The 14,239-nt window shown below is 38.3% G+C and overlaps 1 protein-coding gene across 4 annotated transcripts in view; it reads right to left on the reverse strand.

Moving 5' to 3' along the window:
- The window catches only part of LOC136876353 (triple QxxK/R motif-containing protein), a 97,537-nt gene that overhangs the window by 25,072 nt on the left and 58,226 nt on the right, over positions 1 to 14,239 (reverse strand). For all 4 annotated transcript variants that reach the window (XM_068228386.1, XM_067150228.2, XM_067150227.2 and 1 more), the window contains exons 2-3: positions 8,045 to 8,126; positions 7,809 to 7,897 (exon numbers count right to left, since the gene is read on the reverse strand). In XM_068228386.1, coding sequence (XP_068084487.1) covers positions 7,809 to 7,897; positions 8,045 to 8,108 — 153 coding nt within the window. In that variant the 5' untranslated portion in view covers positions 8,109 to 8,126. The remainder of the gene's footprint in view (positions 1 to 7,808; positions 7,898 to 8,044; positions 8,127 to 14,239) is intronic.

The following is a 14,239-nucleotide window of genomic DNA, read 5'->3' on the forward strand; positions in this document are numbered from 1 at the left end:
ACTTATACAGGATTCCATTGATATAGCGGAAACTTTTAGCTTGCCTCCTTATTTTCCTAAATCCTGGCTCGTTTGGAGTAAGCTTGTCTTCAAGACAGTCAATGATAGGCCGTAACTTAAGGTCCCGTTTCTGTGCCTGTCGAAGGTAACCAAGTTTGCGTAGGAACTCGTGGTCTTCCTGTATGAGAGTTATCTGATGTATCTCTGCGACTTCAGAATTAGGATTTCGACTTAGGCAGTCAGCTAACAAGTTGTTTTTCCCAGAGCAATGTTCTAACTGGAGATTAAATTGTTGTGCAAAGAGTGTCCATCTGAAGACTCGTTCGGAAGCCATAGTTGTTTTTAACATGAAGGTTAATGCACGATGGTCAGTCCTGACAACAATGGGAAATCCATAAATTAATTTCTGCCAATATTTAAGAGCATAGACTATGGATAACATTTCCAGTTCAGTTACGGAGTAATGTTTTTCGTGCTTCCTTATCTTCCTGCTGACGAAAGCCAAGTATGTCCTGTTTTCAGGGTTCTTCTTATCTTCTTGGAAAAGAACGGCTCCTATCCCAATGTTTGAGGCATCTGTTTGTAGAATAAAGGGCCTAGTAAAATCAGGGTATCCCAGCTTAACATTGTTTACGAGCATTTCTTTCGTTTTAGCGAAGGCTTTGTCACATTCGGCGCTCCACTTCCATCTGTTGCCCTTTCTTAAGAGATCCTGCAACGGAGCTACTGTCTGAGTGTAGTTAGGACAGTGGTTCGAAAAGAACTGGGCCATTCCCAAGAATTGTCTGACTTGTTTCACTCTCACAGGCTTAGGAAAATTACTAATGGCTTCGATCTTGACTGGGTTGGGTTTCACGCCATCGCCGTCTATGACATGTCCCAGAAATAGAATCTCGGACTTGCAAAAGTGGGATTTCTTCAGGTTCACGTGGAAGCCAGCGTCGGATAAATTCTTGAGGAGTTTCTCCAATTTAACGAAGTGTTCCTCTAAGGTCTCACTCGCTAGGAGTAAATCGTCAATATACCTCATTGTAAAGGCTTTTACCTCGTCGGTTAGGCATCTGTCAAGTGCTCGGATAAGCGCGGAGCCAGCGTTACGGATGCCGAAGGGAAGCCTGCAGAAAACATAGGTTTGTTGGTCGTACATGAATTCTGTCAATAGCCTGGATTTTTCTTCAAGCAGAATATGGAAGTAGGATGACGTAAAGTCAACAGAAGAGAAGTATCTCATACCCCTGAATTTTCTAATGATGTCTTTAATCGTCGGAGGCTGATTATTCTCCGGGATTAGCTTTTCGTTCACAGATCGAGCGTCCAAACACACGCGCAGTGATCCGTCTGGCTTCGAAACGACTACTAAAGGGTTAATAAATGGACTGCTAGCTTTCATGACGATTCCATCCCTCTCCATCTCTTCAATAATCTTGCCGACTCTGGAGTGAAATTTTTCCAGTATCGGATACGGCTTCTTCTTGAAGGGTAGCCAGTCTGTCACAAGAAGTGAGTACTGAAAGTTAGGAATAAGACCTGGTTTGGAATCGAACAAGTTCTTATATTTCAGCAGCAAATTCCAAAGCTGGATCTGTTCCTCTTCCGTACCCATGGCTTGCCTTGACTTCTCAGAAATGAGATCGAAGGGGTGTACGTCGCTATCGCCTTCTTCTAATACTTTATCCATGGCCATTAAAATTTCCTCAGAAGCCTCATGGTCTTCGGTTTCCCTCGGAGATAAGGCGTTTGTCTCCCCGCAATAAGCATATGGATCGTTTACATCTGAAGGGTTTAACATAGCAGTCTCGGAAAAATCCGCCTTCCTGAATTGAATTGAGTTTGACTGCATGTCAATCATGGCTTGGTAAGACATTAGGAAGTCTGCACCTAAAATAATGTTAAATTTAATGTTGGACATGGCTAGGAATACTTGAAATATCGTCCGTCCGATCTCGACATCCAGCAATGTCTGTTGTTTACACATGACAGACTTGTCCGGTATTATGCCCTTAATTTTCACATGAGATACCGGTATGACAGGTATATCATTTCTGTCCCTGAGATCTCTCAAAAATGCCGTCGAAATGACGCTAATCGTCGACCCAGTATCTATAAGACATTTGACGTGAACATTGCAGATTCGTGCTGAAATAATAGGTAAAGTTGATGGTATTTCGCTGTTACGCTGACCAACTTCGTCCAATAAATCTTCGGGCTTGGTAGTCCATGAGTCGACCTGTACCACAATCCATTCTTGAAGTTTACTGACCTTGCCTTCAGGATTCAGGCTATCTCCTCTCACTGGAGATGAAGATTTTTTTTATCGGCACCTTGGCTGTGCTCCTGACTCGAGTTACTCTGTCGGCTTCCCCGAGCCTTGGCCTCTTGATATTGAAGGCTTTCCGCCCCCACAATATCAGGGTTGGTATCCTGGGTTTGGATTGCTCTTCGCCATCGTTCGCTTTCCTGTGTCGTGTTCTGCAGGTCCTTTAGATACTTTTCTTTTTCTTCCTCTCGCCAGTCTCTCCTTCCTCTTGATTGGCGGAAGTCCTGGTTTCGTTTCCAGTTCCTTCGGTAGTCCGAGTATGGTCGCTTCCTCTCGTTACATCTGGAATATTCCCAGTTTCTGATGGGTCTATTTCTGCGTACGGGCGATCGATCACGAGGTGAATCTTGCCCTCCAGGGTTACGTTTCCACGTTCTCCCTTGGTTGACTGGTTTCGATTCCTCCTCCTTATTCGTTGTCACCTGATGGATCTGAGGTTCCGAGTTTCGTCCCTGACGAACTAGCTCCTTGGACGTCATGTCTAATTGTCTTAATAACGCCTCAGCCTGGATTGCAGATTGTGTATTCGAGGCTATCATGATCCTCTGCACATCTGGTGGTAACTGACGTGTGATCAATTTAACCAACTCAGGTTCTGATGGTGGTGAGTCTAGCTCTCTTAATTTCCTTAATTGACTGGAAAGAAAATCCGCATATCTCGTGGGCGTAGAAGATGCATATTTCCTGGCATATAGCTCTGTCCTAAGGTTGTATTGGACGTCGCTATTCCAGTACTTCTCCAGGAATGCTTTCTTGAAACTTTCGAAATCGTCAAACGAAAATCGAAATGCAGCGAACCAGGTATGTACTGAGTCTTCCAGGAATTTTTCGGTGACTCTTAACTGTCTTTCTGGTGGAATTTTCGCATCGCGAAAGTAATCTTGCAGTTCCCGAATGAAGCCTTTCGGAGTCACGTTTCCTCTGACGTTGTTAAATTTCTTGGGCTGGTCTTCGTGGAGACGAATTATATTGACTATCTGAGTCTGGCCGGTTGTATTCATTTGAGACGTATTTACTGTCGGCTCTGAAGAAATGTCAATTGTATTCGCAGCGCCTGTTCCCATAGTTGTAAGTGGAGTTGACGTCTGACCCGTGCCGGTTACACGTTGCTCCAGTAACGCCTGCTTTTCTAGCAATGAGTTAGTGACCTTGCTAGTGTTTTCATTCTGGATCTTCAGGAGATGCATTTCATGTACAAGCTCCTTGATTCCATCCGTGTACTCCTTTCGAATCCCTTCGGTTTCACTTTTAGACTCGGTCGTGACCTTGTGTATGGCATTCATCAGGGTGGTTTTGATTGTTTTTATTTCGCCCCAACTATCCTCCAGTGACTCGTGGATATAATCCATCCGTTCTGAGTTATCGACTTGGGATGTCTCGATTTTGTCGAGAATGCCCTTTTCGACTTGTTGTAACTTTTCGTTTAATCCAAGGAATTTCTTTGCCCAAGCCGTTTTAGTAACCTTAAGGTCCTCTGCATTTGTGTCAATCTTTTCCTCAATATTCAGGAATGATTGTTCGACTTCGCCCTTATATTTGTCAATTCCAGTTAAGATGTCCTGCTGAACGTTCGCTAATCGTTCACTGAATTCATTGGACATGCCCGCCATAGACTTGGCAATATTTTCGTTTACTTCCTTCTTCATGGTAGCGAAATCATTTTTAACTATTACGAGCTCGCTCTGCATTGAGGCTAGCTTGCCGTTAAAAAGTTTAATGTCAGAACATATCTTCCCTAAACCTTCTTCAGTTTGATTTTTAATGTCCGTCAATTTTTCTTCAATGGCTTCCCCGAGAGATTTTTCGAGGTTTATTTGTGCATCACTGAGATCACTGAGTCCTTTCTCTAAGTTCACCTGGCTATTATTGAGTTCAGAGAGTCCTTTCTCTAAGTGTGCCTGATTTTCACTAAGTTTCTGTTCTAAGTTTTTCTCTAAGTGAGCCTGAGTATCACTAAGATCATTAAGTTTTTTCTCTAAGTTTTTCTCTAGGTTAGTTTGACTAATATTCAAGTTGGCATTGATCCTCTCCTCCATAGCCAACAACATCTGCCTTAAGTCCTCCATAGTTACAATTATTCATTAAATGGCTATTCTGGTACTGGAAGGATTCTGATCGGAATACTGGAATGTTGGGAATCGAACTCCATCAAATTTATGAAGGCAGCGATTTGTCGATATCATGAAAGTTCCGAATTTTCACCAATATCGGTCACAATTGTTAATTTAACTTTAATTAATTATCATCGCAGCAAATTCGAATTTATAATTACCAGCAAGAATTTTTTTGTAAACAAAGTTCATACAAGTTACATTTAACATGTGCTTATGTTGGCCACAAGAATTTGGGCGAATAAATGTGTCAGAGTCAGCCTAATTTAATTGGTCATCTGATCTTGTCAATGTCATAAACACTGGACAGCACAAGATCATTTTCGAGCTTGGATAAGCCAATCTCGAGCCCCACGCTTGGATTAAGCCATCTTAAATGCCCCCATTTTTCCCGAGCTAAGCCCAGCCATCGAGCGAGAGATCCCAAGGTGGACCGTTCGATCGTTGGCTATCACTTTCTAGAGGCATTTAAGGGTTGTTAAGGATTGATGACCAAGCAGGATAAAAAGTAATGTTAAAACAACACTCTGACATTTATTCACATAAGCAAACAAACAAATGAAATATTCTTGATGATTTCTTTTTATAACATAGAACTTTCATAACATTGCATTTCTTCCTCGATTTAGAGTGACACGTGTTCTTAATCTCCAGCCTTACTGTGCTGTAATGAAACCAAAGAAAAATTAGGCCACTTGCCTTTTCAAATCAAAATACTTGACTGAAAGAATTAAAAATAAATTAACATGAAAAAAAAATGATTAACAGCTGTCTTGCTAACGAGGGTTTTACAATAAATGTGTTCAAAGCTTTACCAATTCAAAGTAGTCTCAACACGTGGTTTTAAGATGTACTCAACTGAATTTGTCATTTACAGTATTTAATATTAGTCAATGACACCAACATGAACTTCAGTAGAAAATGAAAATTGATTCCAGAATTCTCAAAATTAATTAATTATTATTCTGATTATTATTATTATTTCTCATCATTTAATTAACCTGTTTCATTGTCACAATCGTGTTCTTATTAATTTTCCACTGCATCATTTACCTAATGATCGTCATTAGCATTTCAGAATAATTATTTTGAATTAATTATTAATGACTTATTTTCTCCATAACTTCAAGTAATCATGCGGCTAACAAACTACACTTCTGATCTTTGCATTTCATTTCTATTCAAATTAATCTTAAAGTATTTCAAATTTTAGAAATTTACATCACCAACGTGTGAGCTAGTTAAATAAATTTTATTTACAAATCGAGTGCCTTCATAAAGTAACGAGATGATCTTTCCTTTTAAATCTCGCTAATTAAGAAAATAAATTCTTCCTAGTCTTCCTCGACTTAACTTAATCAAACTTTCCCTTAAGGGCATGAAAATTATTTCTTAAGGCAGCACACAACGATGAGTGTAATCTGCGTCACAGCGAGTGCGTGACCAGATCAAAATTAAATGAAACCAACATGGCACAAGAGAAATATACATATTTACATACACACACACATTCACACTAGGGAAACACGTTTTTATGTACATTATTTACATCGAATCCTGTTTTGGCAAGTTTATTTATGATTTTTATTGGTGGTCGGGACGCGTAATGTCTAGCAGAAATAATCCGTGTACTGAAATTATCCTTCATTAATAGTGGCTAGTGATCGAAGTCATGGGTATCACTTGGTAGAAACACATTTCACATATCAATGCAAGTTCATCTAACTCATGAAATTATACTGGAAGATTCTAGTAAAATCCATAAGCACTACCATCATTTGGGCTACAGGTTGAAATTACCGCAAGCGTGAGCCTTACTTGTATTACTTTTATTTCCTACCTGTGAAATACACTCGCAACACGTGCTCCAATAATTATATTCTATCTTGCGCTCCCAATACACAAGAATAAGTCAAATATCATCATTAATTCATCAACTGCACAATTATACAACAAGTATCCCTCAGGATTGGTCATATTCCAGACCCTTCATGAACAGAGCACATTCAATCTCACATATAAGGACTCTACAGTAGTTTTATGGCTCACGAGCGTTTACTTCTGTTTTACCCGATCTTTAGTTAATATTATTATTATTTAAGTGATTATTACATCTACTGATCCTCATGGAATATCGTAAAATTAGATGACTTCATCATAAATACAACAAGTGATCTTGAAAGACACTAGGTTCGACCCTATTCACTCAAAATGTACACGTAAATTTCCATCCAGTAACTTTCAACATTACGAGGAAAGTAGATTTATCGTGTGGTCAGTGATTATTAAATATAAAGCTCCTTAAGCATGGGAAGTCATTCAAAGACAACCTACATGTCTACACTAACAGATTCCAAAATTTCATTCACACGTACCTAGTCTACCACGACACCTTAAGAAGTGGAAAAATGAAATATTTCTAACTACAACAAACTAATAGATCTACGACTTAAGAAGAAAGACCTCTAGTTGTACAAAAGGTAAGACAGATAAATTAAATTAAAAAGGTACTCAAGTTTTTGATGGGGTTCGATTCTCGTCGACAGTCAGTTATTCCAGCATACTCCTCCGGTCAGTCTCCTTCCAATTACCAGATACGCCTCACATTTTACAGCTCCATGGAGGCTCTGCAACAGGTGTCCCTCGATGAAATGATGTTGTCGGTGGTTGTGGAATTATCCATCTTGAGATGTTCAATTCTAAGACGACTTCCGTAGAATGCCGGTCACAAGCTGTAACTGAGATGACAAAATTTAGTATTTTGCACAAGCACACGCCGAATATAAATAGCTCGTCTACACTGTCACACTTAACTTGGCTTTTAGGCGTCTTTATTCCATAGAATTCACTAATGGTTTCTCTAAATTCTAGCAGAACGGCGTCGACTTGAACTGAAATTACTTCTCCACGTGGTCTGAGAACGACGAAGGATATTCAGAGTAAGAGCTTCAGAACTTCAGAGTAAGAGTTTCCAGAACATTAAGAACATTAAGAGAGCGATTTACTCGAAACAAGGCCTTTTATCTAATTAGCCTGGGAGGTGTGATCTTCAGCGAGAACGGTAATTGGCTGATGGTCTCATTTAATTGGCTCAGACTATTCCAGAAACAAGCTGGGTTGCGCGCGTGCGAAGGCAGTCACGTGGTTTGCTCTGACCTTGGCACAGTCTTGCCGGTGCGTCACCCCTCTGAACGACGAAAAAAACTCGTTCTCAGCTCGCCACAACTCCCCAAATGATATGCTGCAGTTACAAGCAGACAATAAAATGTTCACTTTCCACTTGTTAAAATATTCGTAATATCGCCAATTTTAACGGGGACAGTACAGTACTTATAAAACAAACAAAAAAGCTATCAATAAGTAATGGTCCAGTCTGTTACCTTGTACATAGCTGGGGCATTCTCTTTCTTTTCAGCTCTCCACTTAGTTTCACGTAAGCTCTCTTTACTCTTTTTTGTATCTTGTTTAGCTAAAATAAATATAAGTATAGTTTATTATATTGTTGAACAATATCATCACTTTATAATAATTAAACATGACCATTTATGAGTACAGTATGTCAATATAAACAAGGGTGAACAGAAAATTTAGATGAAATATAATCTCTCAAACTTACCAATTTGTTTACGATACTGATCAACTACGTTGGACCCTGTGCTGTCCTTTCTAGTTCGAGCCATTTTTTCAGGATAATAACTCTGTGGACAGGAAATAAAAAATACAGGAAAACAAGACCAAAAAATTCACCTCAATTCAAAGATGTCTGAAGGTAACGGAACATGAGTTGGAACATGCAAGAAAACAGAATACAGGGTGGTTTGTGAGGAGTTACCATCACATATAGAGCTGATTGCTGAGGACATTTTGAGCAAAAAATGTCATATGAACCTGTGTTCAATTCTCAATGCTTACAGGGTCATGATAACTTGCAAGTTGTTTTTAAAACACATCTTTTCCTTTCATTGGAAGGATAAAGTAAAGTAAAATAAAAAATAAACTCTTCACAAATACAGTAATCCTTTATTTGTAACAATTGTTATTTTCCATATGAAAAATGTAATTCTGTCATAAAAAACGTAATAATTTCTGTACAAAGCACATAAGAAATTCAAAACACATTTTGAGCCTAAGAATATGAGCCAATTAATTAAAAGATAAAGAGCTCATTTTAATTTTATTTTATCCTTCAAACAACAGCAACTAAAGACAAATGTGGAACTTTCAAATTATAGCACCCCGCATATCAAATATCACTAGGTGGTGTTACATTTTACCATTACTTCAGTATCAATAAAATTTGTTGTTCTCCATATGGCAAAAGAAAACACTGATTACATGATCTAACATTTGAAGGTGGACTAGTGGGAATAAGGATTCAATACTTTTGAAAACAGTATTTTCCCAATGAATGTGGCAACTCTGTGTTAGATGTCTGTATTTGAGGAACCCTAAAGAATTCTGATACAAGTTCTGTTAAGATCTGTGTCAATTAAAACGGATATTTAAAAAATCATAGGCCTAATCATAATAATGAAAGAAAATTTCAGTGAGAACCCCTCAAAGAATGACCAATGAGTCAGTCAATTTGAGCAATGATCATAGATATATTACTAATACAGAGTAGGCCCTGTGGTCTAGGGGTAGTGAGCTTGCCTATTAGCCAGAGGCCCCAGGTTGATTCCTGGTCAGATCAGAAATGTTTACCTTGATTGGAGGATTGGTCTGAGGTCCACTCAACCTATGTGAGAATAACTGAGAAGTTATCAGATGGTGAGATAGCAACCCCAGTCTAGAAAGTCTAGAATGACAGCCGAGAGGATTCCTCATGCTGCCCATGCATCACCTCATAATCTGCAGACCTTTTGGGCTGAGTGGTGGTTGCTTGGCAGGGCAAGGCTCGTCACTGCTGTAGCGCCATGGGGTTTAGTTTCTTTTATATTCATCTTAGACATCTGGTTAGATTTGTCCTGCTATGATAATGGAGTAGATTATACTGCCGGTCACTCTATGCCGAGTGTTTGGTGGTGGGAAATAACCCAACCTTTGACGGAGCCAATGACTTGGGGTGGATGAGCTCCTTCTGGAGGATGGTGGTCCCTCAGTAGAGGAAATGCCACTAGAACCCACTGGGCAGTGTGTACTCCATGTTAGGGTTAGCTGTAACCAGCATATTTTCTCTATGTTAGGAGCAACTGTATTCATACAGTGAAAAGCAATGGGAAACCATCTGTATAATGTTTTTCAGGAAGTTACTCTTATGACCTTTTCGATGAAGAGACCAGGAAGATGGCTGATAGTCCAGACTACATTGTAGTGAGAAAGTTCATATTCTTCTTCTTCTTCTTTTATGACCACATAGGATCACTTTAGTCAGTCCGTCGTTCAGGTCTCTTTGAAGGGATTGTTCGGGCTTTGCGGTCCTCCCAGTACTTCTTCAGACGCTCCGATCTTCGCGCCCTTTCCTCAGTTGAAAATATGCGTGTTGTTGGTTTGTTTTGTGTAAGGGTAAAGCGGAGGTTTGTATTCTTGAGTTTTGTATTCAATTTTATCTAATTTGTGGTGTCTTCTGTTGTAAGGCCTATTTCCTTCAGATCCTCTCTTACTTCTCTGATCCATTTACATCCTGTTGTGGTATTTTTTGAGACAAGATTGTGTTGTACTAGTTGTTTCATAAGTCTCGAATCCTGCATCCTCATGATATGTCCAAAGAATCCCAGTCTCCTCTTACGCATGGTATCTGTAATGGGTTCTAGTACTTTGTACACGACTTTGTTTGGTATTATTCGCCACTGTCCATCTTTCTGGTATTTTTTGTTGATGCAGGTTCTTCCAATCCTCCTTTCAATTTCCTGAAGTCTGTCAGTCTTTGATTGTTTATTCAGGTAAAAGTGTGTTTCTGCTGCATATGTAGCTTCCAGTTTTATAACTGTGTTGTAGTGTTTTATTTTTGTATTTATTGATAGACATTTGTTTTTGTAGATATCCCATGTTAATTTTTGTGCTTTAGCTAATCTATTTGTTCTTATTTGGATTGAGATATTTTCATTTAGGTTATGTGTTATTACTTCACCAAGATATTTAAATTGAGTTACTATTTTGATTTTATTACCATTTATGGTAACTTCTTTTAGCTGTGTTGGTTTTTGGGGCATAATTTATGTTTTTTCAAATGATATTTTGAGGCCAATTTTATTTGCAATGTTTTGAAGTTCTGATATCTGGGTTTTTGATTCTTTTATGTCCACTGCTAGTAATGCTAAATCGTCAGCAAAACCCAGGCAATTTGTTTTGATTTTTCGGCCAATCTTTATTTTGGGGGGACATTTCCTAAAACATTCCCTCATTACCATTTCTAGAGCACAGTTAAATAATAGTGGTGAGAGCCCATCTCCCTGCCGTAGTCCAGCTTTAATTTCAAATGTCTCTGATGTTTCATCCCTAAACTTCACTTTTGATTTGGTGTTGGTTAGAGTCAATTTTATCATGTTTATTAATTTGGGGTGCAGTCCACGGTGTCTTAAAATTTTAAAAAGTGATTCTCTATGGATGCAATCATAAGTTCAGATTACTGCAGAGAATATGAATAAATTTGTGTTTGTACTGTGTCAACACTATTGGACTCAGTTTGGAGCTTTCACATTTTTAGTTGCCAATAGGAGAAAAGATATAAAAGAATGATTTTATTTTTTAATGCTAGAAATTTTATATAGACATAAAGTTAATCTGAGTCGAAGACCAGAAGGACACCATTACACTAGTTTTTTTTTTGTTTGTGTAAACTTATTCTCTAGAAAAGAGAATAAGTTTACACAAACATCTGTTCTAACTGAGAAATCTGGTTATAAAAAGTGTAATAGTGCAATGTAAAATTTCAAATGTGGGTGTTGTAGCGAATGCGCTTTCATAAGGAAGGTGTTTTTTTTTTAATAGAGTTGAGGTTATTGTGAAGTTGTGCAATGGCTTATTAATTTAAATATGTTCAAGTTTCGGGTACAAAGTCATGAAACTGAGGAAATAAAGTTATGTATCAACAGGATGGATGAAAATATGATGTTTTAAACCAGCCAAGAGGGAGGCCAAAGGAACGATGCCATAAATTCCAACCATGCCAATGGACCAGATGCTGCAATAAGTTAAGTGGGCATTTCTTTACTTTCCTTATTTATTTTTCCTTGTATATAGGCCCATGTAGAAAGGCACCTCTTAATGAGGTTCTGGATTAATTTGTTTTATTAATGAGTATAACAGGCTGCAAATGACAATAACTGAAATTAATAAGGGTCCTCCTATTCAATACACAATGTGAATCAATCACATGTCGTTCACATGAGGTACTAGTTTCGGCACTAAACTTGTGCCATCATCAGCCAACGAGTCAAATCAGGCAAACACAATACCTGAAAATAACTTTAAAAGACACTGTAACATCTGCGTAGATGAATATTCAATAAACTATGGTATATGATGATATTGCACTTTAGCATAAAATTCTTGAAAATGACGACGACTCCGTTGTTTTGTAAATATGGTGGTTTGTCCAGCTTGTATATGTCTTTAGTTCTTTGATCTTGTTGAAATCATGCTGCAGAGTTCAAAGTCATGTGAAGTTAATACTTTGTTTGATCTGTGGTTTGTTTCTGAAAAATAAACGTGCATGTGATGGACTTGGTTAGACCCAAAGAATTAATTCTCACTTCAATATGGGGTTTTGGAACCTGGAGAAGAAATTGAAAGTCTAATTAGGCAAAAGATAGGAAGGAAAGACTATAAAGAAAAATCTAGAAACTACAAGAAACGACTAGAAACGAACTCATCTTGAGCAGCCTGTTTGATCGGCGGACGGAGCTGGAGTGATGGATGGAATCATGAGGTTTAGGGCCGAGGCGGAGGGGAGGAGAGGCGGAGCAACTGTCAGGGAGCTAAGGTGAAGCGGAGGGATGTGGTAGTGGAGGTAACTGATGAGGATATATATTACGTATGGTTTGAAAGATCGAGTTTGTTTTTAGGCGGTCTAATATTTTTTAACCAATTAATTAAGAGATCAAAAAGAATATTAGATTTCTTGGAAATTTCATTTAAATCATAGTTAGGGTTGAAATACTGCTCGCAATGAATGAAACAATATTCTACAATATTCATAATTGGCCCTTTGTTTACTATTTGAAGTATCTCAAAGTCATGTTCTATGTCAGTGAACTTATGATTAGAGTTGTGAATGTGTTGGCCTATAGCAGAAAACTTGTTATATCTTACCGCGTTGACACGGAAAATCATCTTCAGGGCTGTTGACAATGGGGTTCGAACCCATTACCTCCCGGATGCAAGCTCACAGCTGCTCGCCCCTAACCGCACGGCCAACTCACCTGGTCGTACTGAGTAAAATAGCCTGCCTGAATATTGGTGGGAAGTAGCTGGGGAGTTAGATAACTTTTTTCCTAAGCATGCCATTTCTCTGGTTCATAAGTTTTCTGATACTACTGGTAAATAACACACTGGTTCATCATAGCATTCGAGCTATTCAATCTCTCCAAGGCACTGACTGGAATGAGAGTGTGCATATTTAATGGAATAATGGCAGAGGAGTGTTCACGGTTGTCTGCGGCCTGGTCATTCCAGCACTGGAACTTCGGACTGTTAGATCAGCACTGTAGTACTGTTTGTTAAAAGTGGGAAAATATGCAGTTTTTCATTTGATCGAGTATTTTATATGATAACATTGCTTTTAATCGCTACATTTCTACTGACATTTTTGTAATGGTCTAAGTCACTTCAGTTAGGAAAATCACAAAGACAGTCTTTCTGAAAATCCCGTAGCGAAGCATGGGCACATCAGCTATATAAAATAAGAATTTTGTCTGTACATTGCTCAGAATTTGAAAATATGGTATTTCTGTATCGGTCATGACCACAGTAACAAGTAAATGCACTTTTTACACTTCCATAATTTCTGTCTGACTGTATGTACGCACATCTCGAGAAAATGGATGAAGACAATTTAATGAAAATCGGTATGTAAATTCGAGAAATGAGCCACTACAATCTAGGTAGGCAACAAATCATTTTATTCACGCTGAGTGAAATGGTACTTTAGGGGAAGGCCTAGAATGTAATTCTCAAATATTTATATTATTAGTGGTCCTATCGATAAACACTACATAACTAAAGTTATATAGAATTAAATTTCCGATCATTTATGTCTTATACATTTTTACCGTACCGTCTATGATAACAGAGATATTCATGAATTTGTATTTTTGTTGCAAAGTCCATATCAATGCCGAGCCACAAGAAAATGGCTTAACAGAATTTAATGAAAATCGGTATATAGAGTTGGGGAATAAGAAACTACAGTCTAAGCTATAAATAATTTTATTACCCGGGATGAAACTGTAGTTTAGGGGAGCACTTAAAATTTTATTTTTAAATACCTATGTTATTGGTCCTATCGAAAAGTACTACATAACAAAAGTTATAGAGAGTACAATTTCTGATCATTTATGTTTTATTCAGTTTTACCGTATCGACTACGATAAGAGTGGTATTTCAGAGTCGGAAGAAAACTAAATGTGAAGGCCTACAATATTGAAAGCGCGTGACTTTGATCAACAATAACATTACATGACCACTGTTTGTTGTGATGTTCTTTGTCTCTTATGCTGCCGCTGAACTCTGATAGATGGGATTACTGCTGCTTACCGAGTATAGCAGCCTGACTGAATATTGATGGAAAATAGCTGGGGAGTTTGAAAACTTTCTTCTTTAGCATGCCATTACTCTGGTTCATACATTTCCTGATACTGATGGTATGTAA

This window comes from Anabrus simplex, chromosome 6, assembly GCF_040414725.1.
Source record: "Anabrus simplex isolate iqAnaSimp1 chromosome 6, ASM4041472v1, whole genome shotgun sequence".
Classification (NCBI taxonomy): Eukaryota; Metazoa; Arthropoda; class Insecta; order Orthoptera; family Tettigoniidae; genus Anabrus; species Anabrus simplex.